General features: G+C 35.2%; 1 protein-coding gene across 1 annotated transcript in view; it reads right to left on the bottom strand.

Annotated features, from left to right (window-relative positions):
- Nucleotides 1-18,854, bottom strand: part of LOC136032163 (WD repeat and FYVE domain-containing protein 3-like) — a 137,874-nt gene that overhangs the window by 33,039 nt on the left and 85,981 nt on the right. Inside the window, 4 exon segments of the mRNA XM_065712351.1 lie at nucleotides 2,641-2,741; nucleotides 3,812-4,463; nucleotides 10,841-11,051; nucleotides 16,038-16,239. Of these exon segments, the coding sequence (XP_065568423.1) occupies nucleotides 2,641-2,741; nucleotides 3,812-4,463; nucleotides 10,841-11,051; nucleotides 16,038-16,239 (1,166 nt within the window).

Below are 18,854 nucleotides of genomic sequence, written 5' to 3'. Positions count from 1 at the left end.
GTGTTGATTTCAGACGATGATAATGAAGGTTTTATGGATTTTTACGTCAGCATAACGTGAAATAACGTGCTTTAAGCGCAAAGGTTATACTTTACATAATGTTACTTGACCACTTACCATAGACAATTACATGCACAGTATAAAAACCACTAAAAAATAATATTCATCAAAACGCGTATGGATGCAGAAGACTTCGCGACGCTGGAATTAAACCGTTGGGTCTCCATGCTAGTAGTGTATCTACATTCTGTCCAAAATGGCAAAAAAATGTCAATAATTTATCTGAATTTTTTTTGCAATAAATCCAATTTTACTGCCAGGATTGACACTATCCCTTAATATCACTTTCTCCACATATTCCACACCAATTACTTTGAAAACTTCAAATAGCGCTCTTGAAATGTAGATGCTTTGGACATTAGATAGCTATTACGCATTAAGTTGATATCAATCGTATAATACGTATCTTTGTCATTCTGGTTTTTTTTATGTTGATCTATTTTTCACTTGGATGTAAAAGACGAAAAATTCAGTTACTATTTGTTTTTCACTTCAAGTCACAATGATGGTAGACTCCAGGATGAAAATCTGAGAGAAACTTTCCAGGAATAGCTGAATAATAAACTGAAGAGTTTAAAATTTGACAATGTGGAAGATGGATGGAATAATCTTAGAAAAACAATTTGAGAAGTTGCTGATGGTGTCTCAGAGAAGAAAGTTAAGACTGCAGCTAGGAATATTAGTGAAAAAGCTTTATGTTTAGTGGAGAGTAGAAGGGGTTTGTACAAAAATTATCTGAGTTATAGATCATATGATAACAAAAGGAGTGTAAAGAAAGTGGAGAAAGCATTAAGATATGAACTACAGAGGTGTGAAGTGGAGACCATGGATAAAATTGCCGATGATCTGAAAGATGCAGCTAGATGGCATAATAGTAAAATATTATACTGGCATGTTAATAAATTGAGAGAGAGTAGTCAATTCGGACCAGTCCCAGTTAAAGATAGGAATGGGACCACAGTTGGTTATAAGGAAAGAGTTAAAGAGAGATGGGCAGAAAATTTTGAGAATGTGCCAAACCAAGATACAGTTGCAGGAAAAGATATAGATGAAAATGAAAAAGTTTGTGATACCTTGGATGTGAAGCAAGATTTGTTTTGTGAGGGAGAATTAGCAACAGTACTAAAAGGATTAAAAAATAATAAGGCTCCAGGTGCTGATAGTGTGATTAATAAGTTTCTTAAATATGGTGGCTCTGAGGTTAGAATAAGCTACTGAACATTATGAATATGATTTTTGAAAAAGAGGAAGTACCTAATGATTTTAGGAAAACCTTAATTAAACCACTGTATAAGAAAGGTGACAAGAGTGAGTGTCGTAACTATCGAGGCATCAGTCTGGTCTCTGTAGGCAGCAAATTACTTAGCGATATGATACTTTTTAGACTGAGAGATGCTGTAGACAAAGTTTTCAGAGAAGAACAATGCAGTTTTAGAAAAGGTAGAGGATGTGTCGACCAGATTTTCACTCTTGGGTTTATAATTGAGAAGAACATTCGTTGTCAAATGCCTTAAGTCCCCAGTTTTATAGATTATGAGCAAGCGTTTGATTCTGTTGATAGAAGAGCTTTAGCAAAGGTCTTATCCTTAAATGGTATACCTAGATTATGCTGATGATTTAGGCATATTAGTTGAAAGTGTGAGAAAAATTAATAAATTTTTAGAGGTTTTGCGAGTTCAGGGTGCTAGAATAGGTTTGAAACTTATTTTTAAGAAGACTAAGTCACTAAGGCTAGGAATAAGTGAAGACGAAAAGGTGACGTTGGGTAACGGACAGATTGATCAGGTGGACAGCTTCACTTACCTTGGCAGTATTATTAGTAAAGACGGTGGGAGCAGTGAATATGTTAAAAGTAGAATACCCAAGGCTCAGGGTGTTTTTTCAGTTGAAAAAAAGTTTGGAAGAATAGACAGATAAGTCTGCAAACCAAGATTAGAATACTGGAAGCCACAGTGATGACAGTGGTCAAATATGGCTCTGAAGCATGGGCGCTCCAAAAGAGTGAGGCCGAAGAAGATGACGTAGTGTCTGAGGGAACTTTAAGGCACACAGAAGAATGGCTTTTTCGAAAATCGTCATAGTCAACCATTTCCGAAGGATTTCCACGTCTCCGATTCTTTGTCTAAAATTTCTGCTTTATTATGGGACTCGTCACGCGATAGGAGTGTTAGAAGCTGTTATGCTACGTCTTCAGTTGCCAAAGCTCTGCAGCATGGGCGCTCCAAAAAGCGGATGAAAATTTACTAGATGTTTTCCAGAGAAATTGCCTACGGATTGTTCTGGGTACCCAACAGACTGACCTATTTCAAACAGTAGGGTGTACGAAAATTTGGTTCAAACCCGGAAAGCAGGTCGTCGTCGTCTAGGGTGGGAGGATGTCTTAAATAAAGATTTAAAGGAAATGGGAACTTCCTGGGAGTGTGTAAAGAGGGAGGCCTTGAATAGATTGGGTTGGAAGGAGGAGCGTGCGTAGCTATGTCGGCTTCTGGCGGCTTTGAGTTGCAGTAAGTTATTAGTAGTAGTTAAAGTAGATCACAGTGATCTAATGTTGTACAAAAAAAAAGAATTATCCTTCCTTACCTACTAGGAATTTCTGGTCCCCATAGACCTCTTTCTCTCAAAAGATCCTTTTCAACTATTTCCCATTCTTCCATTATGTACTTTTGGACGTGCTGATGCGCCTAAAATTGTTAAAATGTCAAGACAAAGAATAAAGGAATGCAGAAAATAGCAGAACTTTAATTTTATAATTTTGATCATAAACTCTTATCTAGACAAAGACCCTATCAGGTAAATTGTCAACCATATTTGGAAACAGTTTCTGGAAGAGAAAATGTCGGATCCAGAAGCAATGCTCTTACCTTTCTTGAAAATCAAGCGATGAACGTATATGCCATATTTTGTTCAGATGTTAGCAACTTTTAAATATAAGGTGTCTTAACTTCAACGTCATCTAAGTATATGCTCACCTTTGGTGATTTTATTATCTAGAGTAATATAATAGTTTCAATTCATGAGGTCTTCAAATTTGCCAACTTTTTTATATATTTTCCATTTATCTGTTCATTTTTAGTAACGTCTCATCTAACACTAGTATGATGTCGTAACGTTGTTGTCTACGGTTTAATAGTATTTGAATACAATTGTTATTATTAAAATACGTTTGCAAACTGGTTTAGCGTCTTAAAAATCGATCCGAAACAAGGTAGCCAGTCGAATAAAATGAAATGATTATATTAGAAAGAATAAAGCTTTTAATCAAGACGGTAAACTTAGAAAAAAAACTTGCTTAGAATGATGATGCTTAGAAGAATTAATAGATATTATTAGATATCTAATTAATATTATTATATTATTATTTTCCCACCAGTATAAAATGCTAACAAGCTGACGAAGCTATGATCAGTTGGTGATAGTAAATAGCATATATGATCACGTTCGCGTCATCTTATTATAAAGTAACCAATCCATTAGGCTTAAAAGGTAAGAATAAGAAACCACAGCTCCTTATATAAGCAATTTTAGGATCCTAGAGCGGTGAAGTATGGTTGATCTCTGCTTAGTAATACGGGACCTGAAGTTCGAACTCAGCTTCAGCAGGCAGCTGCAGGGCCCAAAATTTGATTCCAGTGACAATATTATGCAAAAGTGCGCCCAGAACAATCGAAACTCGAGAGAGAGAGAGAGAGAGAGAAAGACAGAGGGAGAGAGAGAGAGAGAGAGAGAGGAAGGGAGAGGGAGAGACACTTACTTGTTGATACTGTGTAATTTGGGATTTGACTTGGTCTTTGATAATTCCAACATGGCCAATTAATGCTGCTTGCCATTCGGGAAATGTCAAAGTTGCATTTTGCCCTCCACTGAGCGATGTGTTTCTTGGCCTTATCGAGACAGAGTCTTCTCTTTTCAATCATGTCGTAGAAGCTACAATAGCTTTGGTGCGACTTCCTAAACGGGTTAGTCCACCAGTAACTTTTTGCAGCTTTGACTGAAATTGTGAGTGCAGCTCCCAAACCGGTGTTATTTTATTAGCTGTACCTTTCTTTTCACTGTCAACATATGTCACCCATAGCTTGTGACCAGGGTCGTGAACAATGTCTTTTATCTGTTCAAGACTGGGAGTCAAATTGCTAGTGCTTAAAGTTACTTTAAACGCTTCTTCAATAGCTGGCTTTTTGGTGATGTACATTTCTTCCCAAACTCTTCTAGCTGCCACTATTATCAAATTTCGACCATGAACGAAGCTCGAATTAGCTTCCTCGTTCTTGGGCTGGACTATATGCCACGTCGATCGGTAATTAGCTTCGACAGGTAACCCCAGCCCCGTGACTACACAAACTAGGGCATATGTTAGGCAGCCAATAAACTCCAGGTCGTGATTTCCAGCACCAAATATTACAATTCTGCAATAGTAAGTAAGTTTTATAACGCTAAAAGTCCTAGGCTTACTTGCAATAAAAAATAAAATGAAAAATTTAATTTTAAATAACTGACATTATATAACATCAATATTATATAACATTACATTTATATATATAACATCATTATTATGTTATATAACATTATATAACATCAGGCTGGATGAACGTAAAATAGTGAAGTTCTAGAGTGAGGCACAAAGTCCCCAATGCTGTAAAGCCAATATAAGTTTAAGCAATGTGCTAAACAGCGTAAAAAGAATACTACCTTAATAGGGATCATGATGCTTGTCAGGGTAATTCAGACACATTAAAGAGCATATAAGTGAAATAAAAATGATTGATTACAGACAGCACAATAGCGCTGCATAAGTATAGCGGTGTGGGCACAATGCATTATTATTACTTTTTTTTAAGACCAAGGCACGTCATATGGAAGGACTGTTATTGGAGGGCAACCAGCCTCCCCAACCCACGCCCATCATTTCCTCAAACAAATCCAATCAAAATTCAGGATAGCCATTTTGTTCGACGCAGTTGAAAGGTTCGGATAGGTTCCCAACAGCCCTCAAGGAAAGAGTTGTAAGCTATGCCCCTGGGGAATATAAGGTTTTGATAGAAAGAGTGGTCGTATAAACCTGGGAGGGGGCTCATTGGATTGGTAATCCGAAGTGCTAGTGCCCATTTTAAGAGTCAAATTGATCGGAGAGCAGCTACCCCCACAGGTCGTATTTTCATGAAATACCTTTGATGGAAATTTTGTGATAGCCATTTGTTCAAAAAGAGTCCCAAGACGATTGGCAGCGCAATTGCACTGCCTAAGTAAAGAGCATGTTTTTTTTAACCAGGGCATTTCGTATAGAAGAAGTTGACGTAAAAACTTCGAAAGGGGCTCATTCGATTGGAAATTGTAAGTTCTAGTTCCCTTTCTAATAGTCGAAAGTGACTGTAGGGCAACCAACCCCTCTCCCCTGCCCATCATTTCCTCTAATACATACAAATTGTTGGAATAGCCATTCAGTTCAGCGTAGTTGGAAGGTCTAGTGATTATGTCTTTGAAGATTAAAAGAAGCCAAGAGCCCTCAGGGAAAGGGTTGTAAGTTATGCTCCGGGGGCACATAAGGTTCTTAGGGAATGGATGGTCTTATAAACTTTTGTTAGGGTTAATTTGATTGGAAATTGGAAGTTATAGTGCTCTTTTAAGAGTAAAAAGTGAATTGAGGGCTACCATCCCATACTTTCTTCAGAATTGTTGAAAGATTCTATTTTTACGCCTTTGGAGACGTCAGTCCCCAGAACAAGGGCTGTAAGTTAGGCATTATGTTCACTATTTAAATATAGTCTATGTTATTTCGAAAGGTATGCATGTTTGACCTTTACTTTCCAAAAAGGCAATGGGCATTAGGGTGAGCCTTTCAGAGAAGGTTGGAGAGTGTCGAACTTTCAAATTAAATTATGTGTATACGGGCTGTCAACAGGGCGTAACCAAGGAATGACGGCAAATAAAAGTTCAAATAGGGATAAATCCTTTTATTAGACAGTGATAATTCACAAAAAATAGATATTTCGGTCACATGTGCAGTGACCGTCATCAACAGAAATAACTGAAGCATTTCTTAAAACATAATTTCTGGGGACGTTGTATGGATGACATAATTTCAGTATGGAATTATGGGGAAAAGGAATTAAAAGGTTTTTCGGAGACCTTAATTTTTGGCGAGTTATTTAAACTTTACTACAGAATTAGAAGAGGATGGGAAACATCTTTTTCTGGATGTTCTTTTTTAAAGAATGAAAATAGTCAGAATTTTAAAATTTACAGAAAACCGACCAATAACAATAGATTTTTGTCTTTTATTTTCGGTCACGCTCGCCAAGTAAAAATTGGTTTCATCATTTCTTTAACTGACCGCATCTTTAGTATTTACTCTCTGAATTTTTTTTTAGAGTATTTCTGCTGATGACAGTCACTCCACATGTGACCCAAATACACAGTATTTTTTTGGGAAGTATCGATATCTAATAAAAGGATTTATCCCTATTTGAAATTTTATTTATCGTAATGGAAAGGCAGTGTGGTCTTCGAAATTACCTAACTCATGAATGACTGAGTATATTAATTTAAAACTTTCAGGAAATGATAAGGGAGACGGTCAATTAACCAAAAAGGTAATATTTGTACGCTACTACTGCCTCCACTATCACTACAACCATAGTACTATACTTAAAATATTGAGGGGAAATTTGAACTAAACAAAAAGACATTGTGTGCATGTACATTGTCAAAAGAGCCTATCTCAAGAATGGATTTGAGTATGAAGTAGGAACTTCCAGAAAATGCTTAAAGGAGAAGATCAATTGACCAAAAGGCAATTTTTGCATGCTACTACTAGCGCTACTACTGCTACTACATTTACTACTACTACTGCTGCTACTTCAACTACTAACTTTATTGTAATTACTTGTAAGGCTATGAGCATTAAGATGAAAATCACAAAAATATATAAATATACAGGCTATCAAAAGCATATATCATCAATGTTATAGCAACGGCTAATTGTGTTAAGTTGAAACTTCCAGGACTTGACGAGAATGACGTTCAAACCACCAAAAGGCAATACATAAGCTGTTAGTACTACCACTACAGTCACTGTAACTAATAACGCTAGGGGTATTAAGGTGAAACTTTTAGAGAAAGTTTAGGGGAAGTTTCAATGAAACGAGAAAACTATACAAATGCAGATTTTCAAAAGGGCATATAATGGAGCTAATTCGATTCAAGATTAAGAGCTCTAGTGCCATTTTTGACAATAAAAAGAAATTAGAGGGCAAGCGGCCCTCCTCCCAAGCCCATTCATTTTCCAGACACATCCAATCAAAATTTTGAGACAACCATTTTGTTCAGCATATTACAACAGTCCAGCAGCTACATCTCAAGCGATATTGGGTATGTCAACCTCCTAAAATTATGCAATTGGCACGTTATTCTTTATAAATAAATAATGCTTTAAAACTAAATCAAAAAGCACTGTAAGTATGGGTGCAAATAAGAACCTCAGCAATATATCGAGAAAAACAGGGAGATTTAAGTTGAAACTTTGTCGGCTACTATTACTACTTCTGTTCTTACAGTTTAAATAAATAAAAGAGCAAGTTTGTCCAGGTTGTCAAAGAGCATGGACAGAATTCTTTGACAGTGATAAGAAATTTTATTTTTCAGGTCAATTTGAGGAGATATAAACTTTAATTAAGCAATACTATTTGTTTCTGAAAAAAAAAAAATGTTGAAAAAGTTTCTCCAACATACAAATAGCAAGTCAAACTATGGATTCTTCTAGAAAAAAAAAACAGAAAAGATGTAAAATATTTTTTCTTTAATGAAAAAGACTATGTCAATAAAAAACGAACAGAAATTAATTTAAAACACTTTTTTCCACAAAACAAGTTTTTCAGTGAAAAGTAAAGAACTCCAGTAAGCCAACAATGAGCAGAAATACAGTCAAATAACCTTCCAAGCAAAAAACTATCAGGAATCACAATCAATAAATAAATGAAACTCAAAACGAACAGAAATTACAATAAACAACCGATTCCAACTCAAAACGAGCAAAAATTATCATGAGTAGGGCTCAAACCCTCATGGCTTCTCAAAATCAGAGCATAATTTTTATTCTGTTGAAAACAAAATACATTTAAAATGTTTTCACTTTTTCATTACTTTAATAAATAAATAAATTATTGAAACTTTAAGGAATATGTAATATGTTTATGTATATACATATAGGAATGTGTATAGTTTAACATGTATGTTAAACTGACAATCTAATAAATAACTCAGTTTATTATTTACAACAGATGACTCAGTTATTTATTGTAATTTCTGTTCATTTTCAGATTCATTTGTTTATTTGACGGTGATTTGTCGTAGTTTTATGCCTGAAAGATTATTTGACTTTATTTCTGCTCGCTGTTGGCTTAGTGGAGCTCTTTACTTTTCTTTGAAAAGCTTATTTTGTGAAAAAAGTTTTAAATTAATCAAAATAAATATCAATCTGACACTAACTTTATTTATGGTCGCCCTTGGGCATATTTGCCTTGGCTCGTACTTGTCCTAGTTAGGATATAATAGTTGGAAGCTTAGGGTCCTTTAACAATAATGTCGGAACAAAGTGAAAGGATGTAACACATAATATATAAACAGGTATAAAAAGAATGCTAGTTTATTTTGATGGCGAAGATATTGAAACCTTCTAGAAGCTAAACCATTTAAGCACCTTGAACTAATAGCCCAAATTATTCCCCATTATGTTATATTTTTGCTTTATCCTCTTTTATTTAGGATTTAGTTTTTATACCACAGTACCAACAACGAAATCGTAAGCCTACCACTTTTTTTAACGAGTTGCAAATTGAAAAATATTACGCTACCGTAAAATATTACTCATAATGCTACCTAGGCATATGAAGTTAGCGTCCTATACATCAGGTGGGGGGGGGGGACTGGAACAAATATAACCAGGAGGTAAAGGCACGTGTTTAAATGATTATATTAAATGCATTAGGGATGAGTTTTATTGTTTAAAGCAAACAGAACTAAATGAGCCAGGTTATTGAGCCATTAAATTACAATTTCCTTCTCTAAGCATTATGATAACAAAAACAAACTTTTTAACTCATGACTTGTGTTAAAGCTTCCGCTCTTGAAACACTAAGATAAGAAGAGTTATGTTTAATCATAAGGAGCTCGACTTTAGCTAACCCTCCTCATATATAACGGAATATGCTCCCTTTTAAGTTTTAAAGTCGTTACTTACTTTCGTTTGAAAAAACACGTCTTTCTGTTAGTTTTTCTCTAACTTTAAAACACACCAGAGTTATCTTAAATATGAAGGTTAAACAACTTTTCAATAGTGCGTAAACGTTAGTATTATTTTCTTAGAAAGTACCATGATTACTTTTTAGACAGTTACTCTACATAATGACTGTCTATATTGTACAGGTGATATATATTTATTAAAATGAGACACCACATAGCAGTACGGCTTTTGAGGGTTGGAGGTTAAGTAAATTTTTAAGTCATTTGTATTGTTAATGTATTAGTTTTTTTTGTTTCGTTTTTATTTGAAAGGCCAGTTGGATTCATCGCTGTATGTTTTTAATAATGTACTTATGTTTTTACTTATGCCGTCATTTTTATTCATTTTACATATGTTACTTTTACTTATTTTACTCACATTTTACTTATGTTTGTGTATGTAAGTACTCGTTTGTATTCCTTTTGTTCATTGTACTCATTTTGTTTGACAGGACATTTTGGTTCATCGCTGTAGGAAATGTTTTAATTTTTTTTCTATACAATGTGGGCTAGCTGACTGGAGGCAACAAGTTCGGCAGTTTTTATGTTGTGAGATTTGGCTTGACAATAAAGTACTATTCTATTCTACATAACTTCGCTATCGTTTCCAGGATTTTTTATCAATGGCCTTCTGGTCCTATTCACGTCTAAATCGTTGTTTTGTCTCACAAAATAACAGAAATCCCATTTCACAATAGTACAGTCTTTTTTGTTAATTGAAAGTGGCACTAGAGCATTAAATTACAGTTGGAATGAGTCTTCTCCATGTACTCTAACAGTTGTAATGAGTCTTCTCCATGTACTCTAAGACTATTTGTTCACTTCAATTAGCTGGGTGAAAAAAAAAAAAACATTCTCTGAAAGGATATGAAATTTCATGTTCTAACCAACAGAGGACTGAAATCTCCTTTCCAGAGCTATCAGAGATGTTGAATTTAATGATACAAGTTTCTCTGAATATTTTTGGAGATACCAACATCCGAAAACACGGGTCACGTTTCTTTTTCGGTTTAAAGTTAAGTCACACCTATTTCAACTACGTAAGATTTCGTAGGAACGATATAAACACATGTTTTGTCATCTGAAGTCACTGAATTGAACTCATTACACAATCCATAGAAACCAACTTTCAATATACAGTGCTTTAAACAAAGCGCTAACCGTTATTTTTAAATTTTGAAAATATTGAAGCTTAAATGGCTGAAAAACATTTTGTCCAGCAGAGCAGGTCATATTGCACATGAAAGATAGTTTTTTGTCGTCAATAGTAACAGAAAAATTTTCTATTTAATTCTAAGCTTTTCCACTTCATTTGAGGTTCAAAAGCTTGATTAATTTTTTTTTTATTTTTCCTATTTTGACTTGGGCAAGCTCATAGAAACCTGCAGTAATAAAAATTAAATAAATTTGACACAGCGGAAGCATTTGATAAATTTACTGCTGGTTTTAAAGCTAACTATCGTTTTTAACATTGACCATGTGCAGAACATTTTTAATCCTAAATTACCTGTTATGAGCCAATTTATGGAGAGCGTCTAACATAGAGTTTTGCTCAAGGGTACAATCCATTTGTCTTGATAGGAGGAAAAGTATAGTTCTATTGAGACACCTGTACAAATGATCCAAGCTCAAGGTACTTGAAGACGATCTTCTTCTAGACTGGGAAATAAGCTTCACTATGAAATCAAAAACTTCATGCGGGTCTTTCTGGAGATAGCCTACGACATAATATGGAATTGTTGAAATTAGTTGAAGATATTCAATTACAAATAAAAACGGCTAGAATTTAAAGGAGGGATTAAAGTGTCTGATTCTTAAGAATGAGCGCCTTAAGGCAAAATATTTACAATTTTTCACAGTTTAGGTTTTCTAGATTTTCTGTGACTTCTCAGGGAAACTTTAGTAATTCTTCTCTATACTAGCTCCGGAGAGCTATGGATTATTATTATTTTGAAAATGGAAAGGTTACTGGTTTTATTTAATACTGTCACTAAAACATAAGTTTGACTCGGTTTTCTGAGTAAAGGTCTTTTTTCCCCTTTCTTTTACATAAAAGAAAGAACTACACTTGCTTTTAAAATTCCTCAGTATTTCATAGCATCTCCTGGCTTTTCAAACCCATTAACTCTGTTTCTTCAGCTTACTTTTATAAGCCATCTTTGTGTTTTCTTCATGAAAGAGGATAGGAACAGCAACATTAAAATTTAAGTTTTTTAGTCTAGTAAAAATGTGGCTTGACCTCAAACAAATTGCTATACAAATGATTCTTTTACTCAACAACTAAAAAATCTGCGCTGATTTCAAAACTAGAAGTTCTGCAGCTTTAAATCTTTCACAAAGTTTTCTAAGGTTCAAATTGAGGGCAAATTTCTTAATGTACAGAACGTCGTCCTGGAAAGACAATTCTGAAATCACAAACTAATTCAGGGGTTTAATTTGACATCAGTATATACATCAGGACATTACATAGGCTTGGAGTGAGGCCGAAGAAGATGACGTAGTGTCTGAGGCAGCTTTAAGGCACACAGAAGAATGGCTTTTTCGAAAATCGTCATAGTCAACCATTTCCGAAGGATTTCCACGTCTCCGATTCTTTGTCTAAAATTTCTGCTTTATTATGGGACTCGTCACGCGATAGGAGTGTTAGAAGCTGTTATGCTACGTCTTCAGTTGCCAAAGCTCAGACGACGAAATATAGTAAGCGCGAAGAAGATTCTGAAGGCGGGAGAAATACCCACTATTTACAATAAAATTCAAGTAGCAAGCCTTCCACCTTACATACGGAACTTTTTAATTCAGTCCTTCCAAACCACATCTACACAAAACATAAAATCAATATATATTATCTAATAAGTCACTCCTTGGGGACAACCCAGTAATGAACAAGTTACCATAAAACTCAATCTGGAAATAAACACAACTTGACAATAAAAAATAAAATGATAAACAGTATAGTATCCTTTATTATACTATAAGCTTGATATTTTAGAATCCATTACCTTAATGAAACCAATAATCGCGTATAATTAACGGTGCCGAGAGCCGGGTTTCGCCTGGGTCCAGACCCACGGCAGGCTTGTAAATATTTGGTTCTCTATCCTTTATTATACTATAAGCTTGATATTTTAGAATCCATTACCTTAATGAAACCAATAATCGCGTATAATTAACGGTGCCGAGAGCCGGGTTTCGCCTGGGTCCAGACCCACGGCAGGTTTGTAAATATTTGGTTCTCTAATCTTTCGTTAGCATAATCTAAGAAACTATGGTGAGAATTTAATTCCCACTTCTTGCGAATGCATCAAAGAATCGTCCATTTTACAGGACTTAGTTTTCTTCTCTAGCTCGTTGTGATTCTCATTTTTGCTTCTCTTTTAACCGCATATTTCATTTACGGTTCGATATATTCGTTGTGACGCTGGTTGTCACAAAATATTTTTATTACTAATAAATTGTTGGTTATTTCCTTTGTTGGCTGGCATGTTTTTTGGCGTTTTTCTCATCATCAGTGGCTTTATAATGCGAAAAAATCTACTTTGAAAAATCCTACTTTGTTCCTATTTTAATTTAGTCCTTCCAAACCACATCTACACAAAACATAAGATCAATATGTATCATCAAACAAGTCACTTCTTAGGGGCAACCTAGTAATGAACGTATTACCATAAAATTAACAGTTAACAGTGCCGAGAGCCGGGTTTCGCCTGGGCCCAGACCCACGGCAGGCTTGTAAATATTTGGTTCTCTAATCTTTCGTTAGCATAATCTAAGAAACTTTGGTGAGGATTTAATTCCCACTTCTTGCGAATGCATCAAAGAATCGTCCATTTTACAGGACTTAGTTTTCTTCTCTAGCTCGTTGTGATTCTCATTGTGTTGCGGAGAAACACTACTGCTTTCGTAGTTTTTTTTTTTTTTTTTTTTTCACCGTGATCAGCGACCTGTAGCTCCGAAGTGGTAAGAGTTAAAAATTTGAGATTTTTCAGAGGGAAGGGAAACGTGAAACAGAGTAAAAAAGTTCCAGAGAAGTTCCTAAAATTTTTAACAGTTTTCCATAAAAAAAAATAAAACCGTTTTTTTCTTAGAAACTCTGCGTTCGATGTTTGGCGTCAAGTTAAGACGACCCTAGCTTCGGAAATAAAATTGTTAGAAATACAGTTATGCTGAACTCATGTAGAACTTTCATTTGTCTCTTCGAGAACCGGAGCACAAAATTCCGTAGCTCTTACATATTTCCCGGAAATAATTCCGGAAAAGTCCATCTCGTTCCGATTTTTTTTGGAATTTTCTCAAATTTTCGATTTTGATGTTTCTTATATTTTTATCGAGTAGTGCTATGAAAAGTATGCAAGAAGAAGTGAAGTGTTCTATATACCAAGTTGCTTCGTTCTCTAAGAAATAATTTCCGAAGTTTCGACGTTCTAGAGGTAACTTCTGTTCTGGACCAGCTAGAATTTTTTTTCCAACGCGGTTCGACAGGTCTCGATCTCCTAACAACTAGAGCTTACAATAGTTTCTCCGAAATAAAATTCCTTCTTTGGGTTTTTCTATTTGGAAGTTTTGTCATGCCCTCGGGGCAATTTAGATTTTGGTGAATTTGGTTTGTTTTATATTTTCCTAGCTTAGACCATCAAAAGTTAAGCAGAAAACTATAAGACGTTATTTCCGTATCTCATTCAGATTTCCCGGAAATAATTCCCGAAATGTGCGTCTCGAAACATAATACTTCGAATTCAGAATATTCAGAATTGTCAACTGTGTTATTGTGTTATTCTCGTTTATTTCTGGACCAGCTAGACATTTTACCAAACTCAGTTTAGTAGGAGCTCGAAATAAAACCATATCAAAGATGCTTCAAGATAACAATCGAAGCCGCATTAGAAAAATGTCCTCTGAAGGACACAATGGAGACTGTTGCTCCGCAACTGTGTCCCGTAGGGCACAGTTGCACGTGTTGCTCGGCAAATGTGCCCTAAGGAACAGGGCACAGTTACTGCAACACTTCCCGTTGCACAGGCAACGGAGGTCTAGTTTTTGCTTCTCTTTTAACCTCATATTTCATTTACGGTTTGATATATTCGTTGTGACGCTGGTTGTCACATGTCTTCTAGCCACATCTCTTGTTTGCGATTCATTTTCGTGCATCATTACTTCCGACTTTGAAATGTTCCAATACCTATGCCCTCTGAAATATCTGGAATACGAATTGGTACGATCGTCTTTTTTTCTTTACTTTCAACTTATAGGACGGCAAATCTGCCATTTCAGTAGAATTAAGATATTCTGTTGTGAATTCAGATTCCTCCTTCCTGCTATCCTTTACAGATGCTAAAATAATACGTTCCTTGTAAAATTTAATTTTCCGAAATATCTAAATTCAGCAATAGGACTATTATCGTGTTATTCTTTACTTTTAAGTCTCATTATCGCCTCCAATTCAATCTGATTTGTTGGAGTTTCTTGTTCTATGCCTTTTTCTCCAGCTGTTCCATGCCTTTTCAAAGTCTTTTGTCATTTTTTGTAATTTCGCATGAGTCATAGATACTAAAGATTCATTCCTCCTTCCTATTTATCAATAACAGACTAACACCCTATAAACTAACACATTCTTTCGTTCCATTGTAATTTGGCCTTTTTCTTCTAACCGCTCATATCCGCTAAACTAACACGTCCCTTCCTTCTATTGTCTTATAGCCGCAAATTTCGTTGTGCAACATTTTCGTTTGCAATTCAATTTCATCTGTTGCTATTGCTTGTTCCATGCCTTTTTATTTAGCTGTCCAGAGTTATTGTTCATCTTGTGTAAGTTTGCACGTGTCATAGATACTAAATACTAATTCCTCCTTGCGATTAATCAATCACAGACTCACACACGCTAAACTAACACGTTCCTTCACTTCATTGTAAGTTTGCTTTGTCTTCTAACCACACATTTCATTGTGAAACATTTTTCTTTGCAATTCAATGTGATTTTTCATGTTTCTTGTTCCATGCCTTTTTCTTCAGATGGTCAGAGCAGTTTGTCATTTTGTGTAGTTGTGCATGCGTCATAGATACTAAAAACGATAGGACCAATGCTAGGGAAAAATTAGCAAGTTTTTTGCTTTTTTAAATGTAAACAAATAATTATGTCACTAACGTAATTTTTTTTCAAAAATAAGACTCTAAACCATTTTCTCAAACTATTGACCTTATCTAGATCGTTTTTTTTTTTTTGAGACCAGGCAATCCCAGGGTCCTAAATTAAAAGAAAAAAAAGCATCGAGCCTCTTTCAAGGAAAAAATTATAGATAAACATGTAAATACATACACAGTTGCTCTTTTAAGATATAAGATAGGTTTCAATATATATGCACGTTCAAATCGTTCATAAGTGAGGTGCTGCCTTCCAATTTATATATGAATCCCAGGCTGCTTTTCTAAACCTAAAAAGTATCCATCAAGAAGCTGTTGCCTTTATTGAGAAATATTATGAATAAGACATCTAGGGTAGACACCAAACATGTGTCTCGTTCGGTTGTTAATTTCAAGTTGTTTACAAGCCAGGCATTTCTTTACTGTTTATAAATGTAATCAGTTGACTAATAGATATTTATAATATGCATAAGAAAGAAATGTTTTATTTTTCTAAATAGACAAAGCAATTGTATTAAATTTTGTAACCAGAAACGAAACTCGTGAGATTAAATTACTAGAAACCTTACCCAGCCATAATTTATCAACAAGCCTCCCTGTAAAGTATATGACATTAGAAGCAATATGATGGATATTCCCGCCGATGACTACAGGCAGTGCTGCTTGTTCTCCAATCAATATGTCAGCAGCAATAAGATGATCCATCATTAAAGAGAGGATTTCAGTAAAAAATTTACACTGTTGAATATGGCTTGATCCTTCGGGTAGGCCCTGAAACAGAAGAACTCAGTACCAAGAGCAATTGAGCTAGAAGAAAAAATATTTTTTCTCGGGCGATATCTATTAAGAAAATCCTTTTTTTCAGCCATTTAAATTGGCTCCCCGCTTACATATTACTTTTTTGTTAAGAATATGGGTATGATTTCTGGCATTTGAACAAATATAAAAATAGACAACAAGTGTTCAGAACGTCATTGCCAAACTGTGCTTTACTTCAAAGGAATCTGATATTCAATCAAAATTTGCAGCCTTGAATTATTATCATAGCCGAACAGCACGTCCTTCCGGAAGAGATTAAATCTAAGTCCCGGAAAGCCACGGTTTCTATTAGATCCAAAATGACCATCGGAGAGAAATTTCTTAAATTGGAGTAAGAGAAAAGTCTATACTACAATCAAAGTAAGCTATTTAAGTAAACGTTTAATACCTAAACACTTTCCTTGTGTTATTTCTGCTAAGAGTATTGCTCACTTATATGTCACCCCTGCGCAATTTCCAACCTTTAAGGGCAATCCATAAAACTGCAGATTTACAGACATGAAGACATACCACAACTGAAAAAAGGAACAAGACCTATATGTTTATATGGCACATGCTTGATGCAGCAAATGTTCAATAAACTATCAGAACGGCATCAAATATCCCCCCCCCATTATCCCTATAGATATAATTATAATTTCAACTGAAAATACCTTATGAGCCCAAATCTTACTTTTCAAAAAGTTTCGTTGTAATTTGATATCTCATTCTAGTGGATTTCCTCATGGCAATAAATTAGAAAACCCAGTCCACCTCCCACTAAATTTGGTTGATATACAACAAACCAATTTCGTAGATATCCAGACGAATTAACTTTAGGTACCTCTGCCCTTCCGAGAGAGATCAGATTGGCCTCGAGCCCAGAAAGGTATAGGGCACTAGCTATTATCTTTCATCAACTATGATTGAGAGGATACAACCTCTTCTAGTAGTAGTCCTAATGATATGAATTTGATTTCCCCTCTCTTTATGTAATGGAGTCGAATTTAGACTCTGGAAAGGCAAAAAGTAAAGTAATTCTGTCCTCATTAAATCTTGTTAAACTTCAACAATTTACAGTGGTATACGTTTTGATTACAATAATTTTTTCCCTCTGCAAGAGTTAAATTGCAACCGAGCACCCGAAAGCACAAGTAGAACAGTCACTCTTAACTCCAACAAATTTTGACTGGGATCTAACGGATCCTTTCTGTAGCTAGCAATACCCCCGCAGATTGAGGTGCGATGACGTCTTCTAGAACATGTCACGGTGACAAAAATTTGCGATTTCTGTTCCTATCCCCCCTCCAGAAAGTTTAAATCGTAAAAAACATCTGGAACAACCAAGACCCTTATTCTGACTCTCTAAAAGTTTTGATTGATGTCCGACAACCTCGTCTGATAGCTTTCAGGAGCCCCCACAGAGATTGACCCAGATTTAGACCCCAAAAGATACAGAGGATGCTGTCACTTACTTCTCTTCAATTTTTGTTGAGATCTGATAAGGCACTTTGTTAGGTACCGGGATTAAAATTATATGCCTCCACGGCATGGGTTGTATACGATATGAACTCCCAAAATTCAAATTTAATACACTAGATCCTATTTCATATCATTTAATCCGCACTAACCTTAACGATCTTTATCGCTGGCTACAGAGATAGGATCGGGTCACGATCTCTAAAAGAAATAACTTGGACATTAGCTTGTCCTTCGAACCAAAATTGACATAGATCTGACACTTCCTTTGTGTAGATATTTCAGTTATAGTGGTGCAGGGCCCCCTTCCCTTCCTGTATCCGGATATGTAGAAGGTTTAACCTATTGCGTTATATCTTACTTACTATGAAGTTAGCATAGACAACACTTCTGACAGATGTTCTGATGACAAAATTTAGACCCAATCACTTTTCCAACTTACATATGTCATATTGGGTCATGATTCTTAAAATGGCAATTAGGAGGCTACCTCTTACTTCTCAGTAAGTTTAGTTATGATCTGTCAACATTTTGTAGTAGAAGTTCTGATGACACGAATTTAGAGCCACCTTCTCCTTAGTCAGATGTCAAAACTGGGTCTTGACAAATAAAAAGCAAAATAAGATTTTAGCTCTTACAGATTGGTTTAATATCAGACAACCCCTTCTGTTTGATGTGCTAAAGACAAAATTCCAGGAAACCCCTTCACCTACGAGTTGGATCGTAACCTAACCCGTTTAAGTTTGGCCAAAGTCCATCATCAATACACAGACAAAATTCCGAAAAATCCATCGAAATAAGAAGTCAAGCAAAAAATCAGACGTCGGCATTTCATAAGCGACTTTTCCAGGACTAGGATAAGATAAGATAATATTTATTTTCAAAAGGCTATGACAAGCTCTATAGAGCAGAATTCGCTTTATATGTCAGTAAAAGCTAAGAAAAAAAAAAAATTCAAAACAGTACATTAAGTCAATCACTTAAAATTAAAAGGAATTAAAAAGCAAAATCATCAAAGATAAAGGGCAAATTAATAAACTTTACAATTAAATTACAAAAACATTGCAGTAAATAAAAAAGAATAGAAACGGCAATAGAGGAAAAGGGGA

This window comes from Artemia franciscana, chromosome 10 (assembly GCF_032884065.1).
Source record: "Artemia franciscana chromosome 10, ASM3288406v1, whole genome shotgun sequence".
Taxonomy (NCBI): Eukaryota; Metazoa; Arthropoda; class Branchiopoda; order Anostraca; family Artemiidae; genus Artemia; species Artemia franciscana.
This window is presented reverse-complemented; position numbering and strand designations above follow the sequence as displayed.